At 43.4% G+C, this 16,239-nt stretch overlaps 1 protein-coding gene across 1 annotated transcript in view; it reads right to left on the reverse strand.

Moving 5' to 3' along the window:
- Positions 1–457: 457 nt before the first annotated feature.
- LOC311266047 (uncharacterized protein) overlaps positions 458–16,239 on the reverse strand; it is a gene marked incomplete at its 5' end in the record, with an annotated part of 16,338 nt that continues 556 nt past the window's right edge. The window contains 44 exons of the mRNA XM_084368232.1: positions 458–1,835; positions 1,914–2,197; positions 2,305–2,493; positions 2,650–2,766; positions 2,921–3,058; positions 3,276–3,383; positions 3,466–3,621; positions 3,730–3,837; positions 3,972–4,100; positions 4,347–4,418; positions 4,836–4,943; positions 5,161–5,268; positions 5,425–5,499; positions 5,719–5,782; positions 6,029–6,207; positions 6,357–6,467; positions 6,872–7,015; positions 7,401–7,568; positions 7,729–7,893; positions 7,987–8,205; positions 8,398–8,505; positions 8,964–9,035; positions 9,138–9,321; positions 9,476–9,582; positions 9,799–9,871; positions 9,987–10,138; positions 10,502–10,591; positions 10,722–10,730; positions 10,899–11,060; positions 11,905–12,009; positions 12,457–12,520; positions 12,833–12,886; positions 12,962–13,006; positions 13,097–13,165; positions 13,251–13,295; positions 13,427–13,510; positions 13,657–13,698; positions 13,792–13,827; positions 14,012–14,074; positions 14,234–14,269; positions 14,432–14,497; positions 14,888–15,004; positions 15,591–15,635; positions 15,840–15,974. Of these exons, the coding sequence (XP_084224358.1) occupies positions 1,575–1,835; positions 1,914–2,197; positions 2,305–2,493; positions 2,650–2,766; positions 2,921–3,058; positions 3,276–3,383; positions 3,466–3,621; positions 3,730–3,837; positions 3,972–4,100; positions 4,347–4,418; positions 4,836–4,943; positions 5,161–5,268; positions 5,425–5,499; positions 5,719–5,782; positions 6,029–6,207; positions 6,357–6,467; positions 6,872–7,015; positions 7,401–7,568; positions 7,729–7,893; positions 7,987–8,205; positions 8,398–8,505; positions 8,964–9,035; positions 9,138–9,321; positions 9,476–9,582; positions 9,799–9,871; positions 9,987–10,138; positions 10,502–10,591; positions 10,722–10,730; positions 10,899–11,060; positions 11,905–12,009; positions 12,457–12,520; positions 12,833–12,886; positions 12,962–13,006; positions 13,097–13,165; positions 13,251–13,295; positions 13,427–13,510; positions 13,657–13,698; positions 13,792–13,827; positions 14,012–14,074; positions 14,234–14,269; positions 14,432–14,497; positions 14,888–15,004; positions 15,591–15,635; positions 15,840–15,974 (4,866 nt within the window). The 3' untranslated portion in view covers positions 458–1,574. The remainder of the gene's footprint in view (positions 1,836–1,913; positions 2,198–2,304; positions 2,494–2,649; positions 2,767–2,920; positions 3,059–3,275; positions 3,384–3,465; positions 3,622–3,729; positions 3,838–3,971; positions 4,101–4,346; positions 4,419–4,835; positions 4,944–5,160; positions 5,269–5,424; positions 5,500–5,718; positions 5,783–6,028; positions 6,208–6,356; positions 6,468–6,871; positions 7,016–7,400; positions 7,569–7,728; positions 7,894–7,986; positions 8,206–8,397; positions 8,506–8,963; positions 9,036–9,137; positions 9,322–9,475; positions 9,583–9,798; positions 9,872–9,986; positions 10,139–10,501; positions 10,592–10,721; positions 10,731–10,898; positions 11,061–11,904; positions 12,010–12,456; positions 12,521–12,832; positions 12,887–12,961; positions 13,007–13,096; positions 13,166–13,250; positions 13,296–13,426; positions 13,511–13,656; positions 13,699–13,791; positions 13,828–14,011; positions 14,075–14,233; positions 14,270–14,431; positions 14,498–14,887; positions 15,005–15,590; positions 15,636–15,839; positions 15,975–16,239) is intronic.

The raw sequence follows: 16,239 nt of genomic DNA on the forward strand, positions 1-16,239 counted from the left end.
GTTTTTTTTCTAAATGTAGTAGCTCTTGAACTCTGAATGACTCGTGGTCTTAAAACTTTTTTAAACATTTTAATTGAGGAGCTTAGATGAAGATGGAACCGTCTTCTGAATGTTCCTCCTAAATGATGATTTACTTAGGATCTCAGCTCTAGCATGAAATAAGTAAGTCTCCCTCCAGTCATAAATGTGTTTTTCTGTTCCTACAGTTGAATGTTTGAGCTTCAATTGTAGAAAGATGGATTCGCAGAGTTTGAGAAGAAGGATGTTTTCACATGTGGACATTTCATCAGTTTAAATTTTCTCTGTGCTCAAAATCTGATTTTAAGAGGCAGGCCTACGACATCGCAAATAGTTTGGATGCAAATCCAGTTCTAATATTCAGCATGAACGAGTGTGAGGTGGAAACTTGAAAGTTCCCAGTGCACATATACTGGGAATGGAGGTAGGAGACATCGTGTCCAGCGGTTAATCTTTATTTGCAGATTCTGGAATATTTTAGTGAGGGGAAAGGAAAAGGTTTCATTTTAAAGGTGCAATATGTAAGAATTGGCCTCCTGTTGCATCAATACAAATAGGGCAGCATACCACCAGAGTAACCGCTAAATGCTGCTTACTGTAGCTGCTGTTAGCTAGTTAGCTCAGTTGTCTTAGCTAGCCGTGCAGCTAGCAGTCCGGGCTGCCAGCTCAGAGCAGAATTATGCAAAAGGACAGGCCTGGGCTAACTGTTAGCATGCTAACTTCAGTAGATACTGTGTCAAAAAATATCTAGATGTCTTTAATGTGAAATCAAAACATTTTTTTCTTCATATTCTATTGATAATTTTAGTTAAAGCTGCTGTGAGCATTGCCATTGTTTTCGCTAACTTCCTGTCCGTTTTGCAGTTAGCAATCCCCTCCCTCCTCTTTACATCACCTCATGAAAGCGCAGCGGTATTCGCCAGATAGCAGCAAACAGGTGAGTGCTCTGTGAGTTCACTAGCAGACTGGACCACCTCTTTATGGAGCTCTCTCTCCTGATTGGATGAAGTGGTCAGGGATACCAGAAAGTGTCTTTTCTCTTTTGCTGCATAAGCAAGGGAAGGAGACCAAACACTCTACAACAGTGATTATTGTTGGAAGTCAGGGCTAGTTAACACACTTAACAAAACTAACGCTTACAGCAGCTTTAATGTTTTAATGTTGTATTCTAAAGTTCTTACATATTGCACATTTAGGATTTTAATGGGGGCAATTACCCTTTTTTTTCCCTGCAAAAACCACCAGACACAGATTATAAAATCTTTTGAATGCCCTTATACATGTGTGGAGAGGATCTTGAATGTACAGTTGATCAATTATCAAACACTTTCATTGTTAGCAATAGCACCTTATTGAAATAATTACAGAAAAAAGATAAATTGATAGCAACATTATAAAAAAAAAAAACGTTTCTCAGATAAAACTAAATTAATCACAAAGCTGCATTTTTTTGTCACCAAATATAATCTATCTATAACCCTGAGAGGTGATCAGAACTGGAATGGAAAATGTCTTGAAAGGGTTAAAAGTTACAACTACAGGTGACGTGAGGTTCCTCATCGGTATCTGAGGCAGACGTGACACTGACTGGCCCTGCGGCGCTGGTCGTCGACTGCCTTGATGGTGCCAGGTCTCGGGATGATAAACTGTTCTGTCGGACTAATGGTGGTCAGCCAAAAGCTGTAGAGGTTGGCAAAGTAGTGACAGGAACCACGTGCGCCCTGGCACTCTATGATGGGGTGAGCCCGGAAATCCTTGAGGCAGCTCCCAGAAGAAGTCAGAGACTGGCCACCACCCTCATCGCCTGCCCCTGTGTGCTGAAGGAAATAAAAGGCACATTCAGTAAGTCAACAAGCATTTTCCTTTCATGTTCACAACCTTTTAATCACACTCACCGAGAGGAAAGAGTATCCTGTCCAAAGACTCCTCCAGCCGCGTGGGCATGCGGGGACCTCGCGATCCTGGCTGTGAAATGCCACCGCGGGGGAGACTGTCTCGCACACCACACAGCGGCTGATGTGGGATCTAATCTCTTGGCCGAAGAGCGGCATCATGGGTATTGGAGCTGTGGTGGAGAGCCAATAGGATTTGTCGTTGCGACTCGAAAAGTGGCATGCGGCTGTGTTGCAGTAGGAGAAAGGCATGGTGGAGAAAACAGGGAGGCAGGAGCCGGCCTGGCCTAAAAGAAACAGAGAGAGTACAAGAGAAAAAGGAAGAAGGTTTTTTTTCATTTACAATATAAACTTGTGGAGTGATGGGAAAAAATCTTTTTTTGCAGACCCTTACCCAGGTCTTGAGTGTGAGCCTTCTCCTGTCCTTCCAAGTGGACCAGACTGTAGCCCACCCAAAGCTGACTGCTGCCATCAGGGCACTGTGGCACCTGAACTGACTGGCTGTGGATAACCAGGAGGTAGCCTGACCTCAACACCCCCCTAGATCCTGGCTGACCTGGATCACCGGGTGGACCAGGGATACCTGGAGGACGAAGGGGTTGTAGGAATAATATTTGCAATTTTATCCTGGCTTGTGTAAATAAACTCAGTGTTTCAACTGGCAGTTTCTTTGACTTCTTTCATTTTGGCCATTCTGCCAAAATCCTGAAAGGTTACGTGACTGTGTCTAATCACTCACCTTGCGGTCCAACAAATCCTATTTGGCCAGTATCTCCCGGGTCTCCAACTGGACCATCAAGACCAGGAGGACCCGTCCCGCCAGGGGGGCCCTTTGACCCTCGAGGACCCTTCTCACCTGGAACATACAGATACAAACAAGGGCAAAAACACACGCACAAATTCAAGCAATTGAGAATGATAAAAAAGAAACACACACACGCAACACTGATTTATTCAGACACAGAGTAAGCATCACATAAATACACAGAGAATATAATAGACTCTCTTGCCTTTACGTCCTGGAGTCCCAGGTGGACCCACATCACCAATGAATCCTGCAGGTCCTGGGAAACCACGTGGTCCTGGGAGTCCCAGGGGCGCCGGCCCTGGGTGTCTACTGATGGCTTCACCATGAGCACCTTTTGCACCTAGAAAGAACGTAATACATTGATTGCCTTGTGCAGCAGTGATATATACCACAACATTTCATTAATGTAGAATAAATGTGAATGAAATCTCAACTCATGAAAATGAAACTAAAAATGTAAAGACTCTTAAGATATTTTCTCACACACACACCAGAGAACTGCTCCCTTATATTGTCGTAAATCTATGGGCCTATCTCTTAGCTGTGATGACACTCACCTTTGTCTCCAGCTGGGCCAGTCGCTCCCTTGCGACCCCAAGGCCCGGGGGCACCTTGCTGACCTTTGGATCCTGTATAACCCCTCGAACCAGCAGGACCCCTCTCACCTGTCAAAGTGCCACAATATTTAGATCACATTTAAACGGACAAAATCGCTGTCAGAACTGCAGCAGTCTTCTGCTGTCTTACCTTTTGGTCCTGTGTAGCCTCGATGGTCCGGAGATCCAGGCGGTCCTGGGAGGCCCTTTACTCCCTTATGACCTTGTGACCCAGGGAGGCCAATTTGGCCGGGGTCTCCTTTGTAGAAAAAAGTGCTGCCTGGAGGGCCCCGATTCCCAGGAAGACCTAAAAACCCAACTTAAAATCTCAGTTGTGGATGGATACCCGCTGTTTAACAACATTGAATGTGGCAAACACAGACTTAAAGATGAACATAAATAGAAACACACACACCAGGGGGTCCTGGAGGCCCCTCGTAACCAGCATCTCCACAGGGTTGTGCCGTACGCCCTTGACAATCTTTGCCAGGGTCACCAGGTTCACCTGGGAAACCGGGAGGACCTGAGCGAAGAAATATAGAAAAGTTTAATACTTTATCTCAGAGTATGGAACAGCAACCACTGTGAAGAGACAATAACTCAAACTGAAGTTGACACATGAAGTAGATGCACTATTGATAATAATAGATATGATACCTGTGTTGCCATGTGGGCCCCTCTGGCCTTTCGGCCCAGGAAAGGTGGTTCCTGGAGGCCCTTGGCGGCCCATGTGACCTTTGACTCCAGGAAAACCATCTGGGCCTAGAAGGCCTGGGATACCTGTGCCTTGAAATGAAAAATGAGTACATTTAAGTGAGTAAAATGTCATAACATGTTATGCTCTGTTGTGTAGTTAATTAATAAAATGACACCATGTTTTTTTTAACTTTAGCTCTGTTTTATATGGTTTAAAGGGAAAGTACAGGGCTCAGCTGAAACTAAATGAAAAAAATTCTATACCATCAGACACAAACAAAATACGGGACAGTTAAACTACATTGAAAATAAAGATGAACATTTGTATCCTCTTACCACTTGCTCCTTTTATTCCTTTTGGACCTCTCAGCCCATCCAGTCCATCCAGACCTCGTGGTCCAGGGAGCCCTCAACATAAAAACACAACACACCATAAGATTATTCTTGTTGGGTGTCTTCAGCACTCAAAAGCAATTGGATTAGGCTTGATTGAATTAAAAACGACTATTAGGCCTTGGCGGAGGTATGCGCTCTACTCAGTGCCTTTCTAGTTATGGTATCTTTTCCGTTCTCTTCTCCACGTTTTCTAAATGTCTACTTACAATAATAGAACAGTTAATAAAACCGCCTTCATTATTTATTTGTCCACATCTAATCACTTGCATTTCTGACTTTCTATCAGCGGCAACAGTTTAAAACTCATTTAACACTGACTTCAATTCAAGTGATAGTCAATACATGCCAATATAAATAACACAATAGACACTTACATTGCATATATTGTACCCTGCCTATCCAATGGTGGGAGAAACATTACATTAGTACCTTGAGGCCCATTTGGTCCAGGTGGGCCTGCTGGTCCAAGACCACCATGATCACCTGGAACACCTGGAACGCCTGGACGACCTGTCGGGCCATGAGGCCCAGGGAGGCCTGTAAAGACACGCAGATAAAATAGCTCAAACCGACACTGGATCTAAATTAAAAGATGGTGGAAAACTGGAGCTGGTTTATTGTCAATGAATGACACTTTAAGTGAAAGTTGTTATTCCTCCTAAGTTCAGAGGTGAATATCAACACTGTTCCTTCATTTATCCATTTTTAAAATTATTTCTACAGTCTATGACTTCTCTCGTTCACTGGATATCACCTGGTACTCCTTGTCTTCCTGGTTCTCCAGGAATGCCTCGTTGTCCAGGCTGTCCTGAGCTTCCCGGGGGTCCTGGGTCACCTGGATCTCCTGGACTGCCTCTGGGTGCTCGAGGGAATTATTATGTTGATATATATTTATTTTCAGTTAAAGATCTAGTAACAGTATATTTTATAGATTATATATAGATATAACTTTTTCTAGTCCCTTGTCATCATTTGAAATAATTAGGTCTCTGTTGAGTGCTGCATTTTCTTAACTCACCACTGGGTCCATCCTCCCCTGGCAGTCCTTTGGGTCCAGGCAGACCAGGTCGTCCATGAAACGGTCCTGGCTCACCTGGAACAGATTTGAACAAGTTTCACAAGATTCAGTCTGACTGAATGACACAGGAAATATTTTTCTTATATACTTAAATTGTAATCCTATAAACTGTAAATAATTTGATCTGTTTGTAAATTCACACCCTGCTGTGAACTTTAATCTATGTTTGGCCATGACATGAAATCCTACCTCAGAATCAGTCACAACTCAAGACCTCTCTCTCCTTTGACTCACCCTTGGGTCCCGGAAGTCCTGGAAAACCTGGAATACCTGGCTGCCCTCTATGCCCTGTATCGCCCTTTAATAGACACCAACACATTCAAACTGTTTAACATAACTTCTCAGACTGACATACATTATATATAGTAAAGCCCTCTGATATACAGTAAACACTATATTCAAGGGCAGACAATGACACAAGCAATCTGGGACTAGCCCTAAACCTAATCCAGCTCGTATCTACTGGGCAGATATAAGAAACTGAGCGCAGAGGCAGAAGCTGTCTCTAAAATGATGAAGACAATAAATTAGCTTCATTGTGTACCGGATCTCCAACATGTCCAACATATCCCCTTGGACCAGGGAAACCTTTGGTTCCGGTGTACCCTGGAGGTCCTGGCAATCCTCCCCTGCCTGGAGCTCCAGAGGTGCCTTTTAACCCTGACGGACCAGACAGTCCATCACGCCCTGAATCACCTGGCACTCCCTTTGGGCCCCTTGAGCCTGTAAGTGACAAAACAAAATAAAAATGAAGTAATTGTTTACTGTTTTACCACAATCTATAGTAGTTTCTGCGGTGAAATGCATGGAATTCATAAATACATATACAACTTATAAAAAAGATTAAAGAAGTTAAGTGACAGCTCCATTGCCTTTAAATCCTTGTTCCCCTGGTTCCCCTTGCCTTCCTGAAAGTCCTGATGGGCCTTTTGTTACGTTCACGATCGCCGATGGTCCTGGCAATCCAGGTGGACCAGGTATACCTGAATGGATGAGAGTTGTTTGTCAATCTGATTCATAAATTACACCGAAAATATAATTCAATAACCTAAAAAAAAAGATAAAATATGCTGGTTTATCTTTTTGCCTTCCTCATCCATCCTTCTGTTCTGTTGTTGTAGCTACATAGTCACTACTGTAGCTGTATACAGGCTATCTGCTTTAGAAATGGCTTTTATCTTGTTTATGCTATATTTCTAGGTTAAATCCTGTATTTTGCCTTGCTAGGCACACATTTGAATCTGACTGATGATTACAAATACAGGCCTGAGAGACCAAACCAAATTCTTGTTAGCGAAATATCTATAATTATATATATATATATATAAACATTATGCCATAGCACTTGACTGAATACAGCATCAGATACATGGTCTGTGGGACTTACCTTTACTACCAGGCAGTCCTGTGTATCCTGGGACACCTGGGTGACCATATAAGCCTCTCTCTCCCTGTTTACCTCTAGGTCCCGGAGGTCCGGGAGGACCTGGTAAACCCGAAGCCCCAGCCCTGCCAGCGTACCCCCTTTCACCTAGGTGAATTGAAAGGAAGGTTTAATTTAAATCAGGACAGACTAGAAATATGAAGCCATGCCTGGGCAGTGCATTTGGTCAGTGACAGTGCTCCGGCTTGGAGTAGGATGTTGGTGCTGGTAGGAAATGTTTGGGATCGGATGTTGGGATCACTGTCAGGGTCTGGAGATAGTGTGTACAGGGATGCAGGTACAGCTGATTGAGTTAATACAAGCATGTTAACCAGCTCAGGTGTAGACAGACAGGATATGCACTTAACTGACTGGACTGTGTAAACAAGCACCTGTCAGTTTCTTGACGTCAAAGATTCGACATCAAATAAAAACATGATGCTTTCACAGAAGTGTTTCTTATTGAAACACTGCAAACACTTTTTGGTTTTACCTTTTTGTCCCGGCCAGCCGTTTATTCCAGGATTTCCTGGTGAGCCAGCGGTGCCTCTTGCTCCAGCTGGGCCTGGCAAACCGGGAGGGCCAGGGAAACCTTGTGGACCGATCCGTCCACGACCAGGTAGACCTATATCTCCCTTGAAACCCTTCTGACCATAGTAGCCTATTTGGAATTATTAAATTAAATGAGAGAAATACTGCATGTTCATGGATGGTTAGATGGTGGCCTCGCAACAAAACATTTGTGAATGAACTAAATTACTAGGTAAAGGATCATTTAGAAAGACAACGAGACATCCAAAATTTTGCTGCCGTTTGCTCACCTGGTATTCCCATCAGTCCAGGGTTTCCTGGAGGTCCAGGAGGTCCTGGAGGTCCAAACAGGTCACAGATAGTGCAGGGAAGGCCTAGGGGGCCCGGGGGGCCAGGGTCTCCAGGGTCACCAATGACTCCTGGCTGTCCTTTATAACCTGGTTGTCCTGGTTGGCCTTTTACACATGTAATTCAGAGGCATAGTTGGACAACCAATTCCAAATATCTGTTGAGTTCACCTAAAATACCTAAAAATAAATGTAACTGACCTGAAGACCCAGGGCTTCCAGGAATGCCACGAGGTCCTTTGGGCCCCACAGCCCCAGAGAGGCCAGGTTGGCCAGGAGGACCTGGCCTGGCAGAGAAGACATCCCCTGGTGCACCCTTTCTGCCTGGGTGTCCTGGTGGCCCAGAAGGGCCTGGAGGGCCATCCTCACTGAATCCATTGGGACCAGGGTGACCTGGATCCCCATTTAAACCTCGAGGTCCTTTTGCAAATAAGAGAGACCTTTAAGTACACGAACAAGCCTCCTAATTGTACAATCAATTAATTTTAATTTTTTAATTAATTGATTTTTTTCAGCGTGGATGCTTGGTGATCCAAAAGCTGCAATGAATGAAATCTTTAAAAAGAAATGTGCATCATTTTCCTTTAACAACAGTTCAGACGCTCATTGTACCTGTAGGTCCAATCCCTCCAAAGTTACTGTCATCTCCTTTCAGGCCTTTAGGACCTGGGTGTCCCTGAGGTCCCTGGTGACCGTCTCTTCCTGGATCACCTGGAATCCCTACAGGGGGCAAAAGAAAAGTTCAAGTTGATGTGCAACATGGGCCGCCAATGTTTCAAGGCTCATAAACCATGACATCATACCGTATTATGTGAGGGGGGCAATACAACAAACTTATTTAACCCCTTCAAACAGAGAACCAATCAGTTAAGTACAACGACAGCTAAAAAATCTGCGATGAGAGCTCAAGAAATATTGTGAGTTCTAAACCAAAAGTGTTTTTCAGTATTTTATCTTATTGTTGCAGAAATACACATAAATATTCTGTTTAAGCGCCATATCACCAACCCCTACCTAGTACAGTATTTCGGACCAATTCTGCAAATAGCTTACAAATACATCTTGTAGCAGTAATGATAATGGTATTTGTACTGGCCAACAAACAATGTAGCAAGCGCCTTTGACAAATAGATGTAACACTTGTAGTACCTGGAGGCATGTTTTTTTGTAAGGCTTACCTGGTGCACCTGGCTCACCCTTAGGACCAGGTGATCCAATTTCTTTTTCATGACAGCATATCTCGGTTTCACCTGGTGACACAGATACAATATGTTTTTCAAGCCCATGGTTTAATGTGGGAAGAGGTGTATAAACATCAAGAGAGAATCCCTGGATATAACGGAGTCTCTGACCTTGAGGGCCTGGTCGTCCGGGAGCTCCTGGTTGGCCAGGATATCCTGGAGTCCCTTTAGGTCCAGCTGGCCCCCTTGAGCCTGGGAAAGCAGGACCTGGAGGGCCTAGAAGCCCTGGAAACCCTTTGTGTCCGGCAGCACCAGGATAACCGTTGGGACCAGGTGTTCCTGCATATCCCTTACCCTGAAAAAATTTGATACCATAATTCCAGAACAGAAAACAGCGTCTAGCAAAGTGGAACATTTTTACAGAATAATTAAGCAGGTATAATTAAAAGATTAATCATGCCATTTGCTCCTTTAATTATTTTTATAATACTTAAAATGTACACACTCACCGGTGGTCCAGGGTCTCCTTCGGGGCCAGGGAGGCCATCCCGTCCTGGACTACCTGTTACTCCAGGAGGACCAGAGTGTCCAGGGACTCCTTGGTCACCCTTGGCACCTTTCACCAACATATAGACAATAAAGACATAGGGCTCAACCCTTGGTATAGGCATGCATAAAACAGAGATAATTTTTTTCTTATTTGATAAAAGTACAAAGTTACCTCCAGACAAAAATATTGTAAAATATTGACTTCAAATTCCCCAATCCAATATTTCCCATTTAAGCACTTACAACTGTGTAGAGTACAGGTTTGGCTTTAGCAGGTACTCACCTTTAACACCTGCTACGAAAGCGTCACCTTTTGGACCCTTCCATCCTTTTAAACCAGGAATTCCTGGAAGGCCCTGCAAGAAAACACAAATCCAATATAAAACTATGTTTCTGTGGCTATGACGAATGATAGACGTTTTAGAGAATTTGATTTAATTATATAGTCGGGGTCCTGCCATCCTGCCTTACTTGTGATCCACTTGGACCGTAATCTCCTTGCTGTCCTGGGTCTCCCTTTAGTCCTTGAGCTCCAGGCAACCCTGGGGGTCCTGTATACCCAGGTGGACCAGGGGGCCCGGTCCTTCCCCCACCAGACCCACATTCACATTGCCCCGGGCAACCTGTGGGAGACACAGATGTCAATACTGTATGACTGAAATGCAACACATTTGTATACTGTATGACAACACATACTGTGTTTCCTCGAATAAAAATCAAGAGTCAAATAAAAGCCAGTTCTCGATTACAACAATATAATCACGCTATTAACACTTGTTACTCTAGATTACTCATGTAAAGTGTTACTGTCCTCCCAGCTGTCATATACTGTTACTGCGAGAATATGACTGCAGGTGCATGTGTGTTAATTTCTCTGCCAAACTGTATTTTGTAAAAACCAAAAGCACTAGATAGCTACAATTCAAGTGTCGCATGGAAAGCCATTTTTTGGAATGAACGAATGCATACAAACAGTCACAGATCACCTTTGATTCCTTTGAGCCCTTTGTTTCCATCATATCCTCTGAGCCCTTTATCACCAGGGTCTCCTGGGTAACCAGGCTCACAGTAGTAATCTGTAGATCAACCAGCCACAAACATCAGTCAACGCCAATATAAGTTAAAATACTTCTGCAAGTACTTTTAATGGCAAAATTAGTATTGAAATAAGTGAAATTCTTTCATCAGAAGTAACTGAGAACTCACCTCCACATCCTGATCATTCAACACACACACACACACACAAACCAGAAGGTAAGTCCACATACAAATGAACATGTGCAAAAACACATAACAAGCAAGCAAGAGTTACATCTGTGACTACCACATTTATAAAACTCTTTTGTGTTTAATGTGTTTAATATGAAGTAAGTACTGATATACCTGCAGGACCTGGGGGTCCTTGGACACCTTTAAGTCCAATGTGTCCTTTAGGTCCTTTTGGTCCCGGGAACGGATTGATTTCATTGTGAACAAACCCTCCTGGCTCTCCCTTGTAGCCCTTGGGACCAGGTGGCCCTGGTGGACCAGGTTGACCCGGCTCCTCTAGGAAGGGGTGAGGGACAATGTGAAACTTCAAATAAGGTTGGACCAAAACAAATAGTTTTTAACTGTAAAAACAGGGACCTTTGCTGTGAAACAGAGAGAGAACTGAATATTTTGGATCAAGGCCTGGGAATCCTACATCCAGAGATGTAGTCGAGAGTTTGATTTATAGACCTGAACAGCACCACATCAGTCATGAACCGCTGTCAGATTGAAGGGACGTGCCAAGAGACAAGAGAGAAAAGTGGGCATAGGTTGTAAGAGAGAGGTGAACATTGCAAGTTACTCCTAGAGGTAATGTGCCTGGCTTTGAAACTGGTATTTTCCCTGCCTGGAGCGAACAGTGTTTTTTTTCCCCCATGCCCTAATATGAAATGAAGTCTGCTTGTGGCGATAATGAACTGCTGAGGAGAACTATGATTGGCTATAGGAGTGGTGGAGGACAAAGCAAACTAATAGATCAAGTCCTGACAAGAGAGAGTGATATTGTTACAGCTGTATGTGTTTGTGCTGTTTGTCCCTTCTCCCCTCCTGTCATCGCTAGCTCTGCCCTGATTGCTCAATGAGGCACACCTGGTGTGGGAGAGGAAGTGCTTATAAGCTCCTGTGACAGCCTCAGAAGACTGGAGTGGGGACTGCTGGCCTTCATGCCACTCAGCCAGGGATTTTCTTCTGTTGTCTTGTCTTAGTTGTTTATTTTTCTTTATGTAAATAAACAAAATAAAATGTGTTTGTTTTTTATGAGGTGAAATTGTTCACCCCATAAGGCCGCCTAAGGGTGGGGCAGAACAGATATATTCACTGATATGAAGTCAGAGACCAGAGACAAAGGTTGAACTCTGACCTGATATTATTAATCCTGGTGGGCCAGGAGGTCCATGCAGGCCCATGACCCCAGGGTCACCTGGATATCCAGGTGTTCCAGGAAACCCACGGTCACCTTTAGCACCTAAAAAAATACAGATATAAAACTGTGAAAAAGTTATCTTAATCACTCTCTTACAGTAATTGAGGTTGTCAATTAACTCACATGATATTCAATGTATTTCGCCATAATTTGGTTAGAATAGGATTGCTGAGAACATACAAATAGTCTAAGTTTCCGTTTATTTTTATTTATAAAGCACATTTAAAAACAGCTCGATGTCTACGAAAAAGAACATAACAAATCACAAATAATGAAGACGAGAAGTGGATTATGTTGTAGGAGTGGTTTGAGAAGTTTCGACATTGTGACGCTTTTTTAAAATATGTGGTGATTAATTAAAGTTGACCACAGCCACCTTCATCCCTTCAGTGGATGAGTGTTAGATATAGAAAATGTACAGCATGATTGTGCTGCCAGTGGCCACATGGAGCTCGACCAGTTACGAGAGTGTTTCTCCTGTGGTCTCACCTCTGACATCACTTCCATCAAGAAACGCCATAGGACCGGGCGCACCTGGATCTCCCTGGTAACCCTGTCGGATGCAAAGACAGAGAAGAAAACCATAGTCGTAAAAGAAAATGCTGCTGATGTACATACAATTAAATATGAGAGGAGTGATCAGGATCCCTCGGTCGAGTAAATGTGACAATGCAACTGAGCAGCCACTAGAGGGCAGTAGATAGGGAAAGAAAGCTCTAAGTCTAAGTCACAAAGATGCCAGCAAGCATCTATCCTGCTGGAGAATATAGATCTATGTCATCAGAAAAGAGTCCTTCAAGTTTCAACCTTATTTTTGCATCTGACATCATTTTGTTTAAACGGTGATGCAGATGTTTATGCTCACCTTTGGCCCAGTTCTTCCAATGAGACCTGGAAGTCCTTTCTCTCCACGGAGACCCTGAAAATACATCAGTGCGTTTAACCTAAAGGTGTAGTAAAGTAAAGGGATGGCTTTATCATATCACAGGTGTACCTCTGGTCCTGGCGTTCCATTTCTACCAGGAAATCCTGAGTGACCCTAAAGATGGAAACAGTCCGGTTGAACATAATGTCAACATGTGTCCGTATGCGCTTGTCAGCGTGGTACAGTCTGAATTAAGTCACCTACTCGTAATCCAGGGAAACCAAGGATTCCTTGCTCTCCTTTAATAACTTGACTGTAGTCTCCTCTACCACCCTGATGAGGAAGAAAATGCAAATCAGACACATTTCTGTCACTCTCAGACAAACCTTTATTCTTACAGACAGGATTGCACTCTTACGCCTATGCCCTTCGGTCCACATGGTCCAGGAGGGCCTTCCTCTCCCTGAGAAGCAAAACAGAAAATGATGAAAAATTCCAGCATGGAGAAAGGAATTAGAGTTTGACTGAAAACCTTTAAGACATGAATCAAGTTGGATTTGTCCGTGTAGTAGTTAAAAATGATTTTTCCGTCACCTTGACACCTTTGGGTGCAAGAAACTCTGGAGGAAATTCTATGACTTCCTCTGGTCCTTGTGGGCCAGGTAGTCCTTGCTCACCCTGGATAACAGGAACAGGACATACAAAGGGTGAAGACGTTTGCAGGGGTTGTAACGCACACACACACAAACACACACACTTTTATCTCCACACAGACAGCGCAAAACCTCAGTGCAAAGCAGCCAAAGACAAAGATGGTTTCTTACATCGTCGCCTACATCGCCTGCCAGTGATCCTCCAGGGTCGCCCTACAGAACAACCACACGTTTAGTACGGTCTTGTGTCTGTGCGGATGTGTGTGAGTGCATGAACTGGTAAAGATTGTATAGCAGGTAACTCACCGGTGGTCCTCTTGCACCTTCAGGTCCAGTCAAGCCCTAAATAGAAGCACAGACATACATTTTGACATGCAAAGCACTGCGTTTCTTGTAATTACATCATCAAGATTTGTGGTCTGATAGAGTGCCACATACTGTGCATGTGCAGTAATATACAGTCTTAATTAAAACCTATATAAAAAAGCTAAATTAATACATTTCTCTTTCATCTAAACATTTTCACCTCGAGTCCAGGAGGTCCAGGAAGGCCAGGGAAGCCTTTTGTCCCAATGCCTCCCCTTTTCCCCTGATTAAAAAAGAAATCCCACAGTGTTAAAGAGACGAAACATGAAGCTGAGCGAACTTAACTACAAGCAGAGAGAGTAAGATCTAAGGCATTTAATTCCTGATTCATTTATTAGCAGAATATACTGCTTTACTGTCAAAATAAGGAGAGAAAACATACGGGTCGACCATATTCTCCCGCTCTGCCACGCTCCCCCTGTACGATAAAATGAAACAATGATGAGACTTGAAGATGAGCGTAATTACAGACACTGTAAATGGTAAATAATTTACGAAACTGCTCAAACAGAAATAGGTTTTGACATTGATGAAGCCCAGTTCATTACTATCTGAGCTTCTCCAGACTAGAGGAACTTACAGGAGGTCCCGCAAGTGAACCATCATACAAAGGTTCCCCTTTCATTCCTTTAGGTCCAGGTGATCCCTGACAAGAAGAGACAGTAAAAATATATTAACAATAGATTATGGAATTAAAAGAGCAGACACAGTATTTTGTATTCATACATAGTTCTCACCAAATTGTTACAGCTTTTTAGGTAAAGATCTCCACGGTTAAAGTTTTTAAAAAGTTTTTTGCTGGTAGGAGACAGGACACAAACTCAGTCCAGCCACCACCCAAACCTCCAAAACCTCACTTATCTCTGTGCTATTTAAATGTCACACCGCGTCCTTCATTGCCACTGAATGCCGGCGTAGGTCATAAATTGTGTGCTGCAGAACCCCCACATTTTGTAGTAAGGCTAGAAAAGGACATCAGAAGGTCAACTCCTGACTGAATGGCCAACAGAAATGTCAGAACAGGAGTTATACTCACCGGCAGCCCATCGTGACCATCCCAACCATGAATACCAGGGGCACCTGGTCGACCTCTTGTCCCATTGCAGCCATCTACTCCTACCAGACCAGGCTCACCGCCTGCTCCAGGGTGGCCCTGAATATTATAGTACAGTTATGGTGGTGATGTATAATTGGAGAGTAGAGAAATCCTAATTATGACCTCTTTGACTCCAATTATCCTTCATGGCATTCATAGCTTCAGGGCTTATATTGCATCTGTTATATTTCATAATTATATAGTGGTAAAGATGAACAACTTGAGCTTTTAATCAAACATAAACACTTCAGTAATGAAGAGGCAGCTGCATCGGGCATAGAAGCAAACACATCCACAGTGTGCCACGATGTGTCCACTAGAGGGCATACCAGACACATGCCTCAAATCACTGCACCATAGACCGTCCTAAATGTGTGAACTAGGCAGTTACATAGTTGGAGATGACATATTCACTGTCAACATGAAAGTCTGATGTTATTATGAAACATATATCCGAAATTCCTTTTGGGAGCTTGTAGAGAAATAAGTGTTTCATCAACCCCACATTTAGCTGAACAAGGTTTGAAAGTTAGTGCAACCCCCTCAGAGGGTGATTCACCTTTCAGCGATAATGATAATTACTGAGCGCTGTATGTGTCATTTACTGGTTTGTTTATACAATTTACAACATGGGTTTACTTACTGCCAAACCATCATGGCCAGGGAAACCAGGAACACCAGTCTTACCCTGAAATGTAAAAATGATTGACACTTTTTCAGTCACGACAGCTGGATTGCACGACACCCACCTCACCGTTTCTTTTTTTTCCCTTTCACAGCCAGTGGATTATTTTGAATAAATACAGTTTATTACTGTCGACTCGCATGCAATACTGTACTTTCTTTCTGTTTGTTTCTGTCTTACAACATGCACATAAACATGCACACTAACGCGGCTTCCTTTGGGCCCGTCTGGGCCATGTGGTCCCTCCGCTCCCCTCCTGCCTTTCTCTCCGGATCGCCCTTCGTGTCCGCTTGGGCCCATTGGTCCATTGGGGCCTTGCTTGCCTGGCCTCCCTGGAGCGCCCTATAAAGAGAGAAGTCATTTATATAAAACCTTAAATGAGACTGTTTTTAGGATGAAGCATTAAAGTGTCTTTGTTTTTTATTCACCATATCAGCAACCAAGGAATTGGAATTTGCTGTTGCTTTGGATTATTTACATTTTTTACTTTACTTACTGGGTTTAATTGAAAAAAGGCTATTAGGTACAACACCTGGCAAATCGGGGAATCTAACAATTTCTGATTTCTCATTTAACATTTTTTTAGTGCCGCAGGGAACCTAAACAG

Source organism: Pagrus pagrus, assembly GCF_965226575.1.
Source record: "Pagrus pagrus genome assembly, chromosome: 12".
Taxonomy (NCBI): Eukaryota; Metazoa; Chordata; class Actinopteri; order Spariformes; family Sparidae; genus Pagrus; species Pagrus pagrus.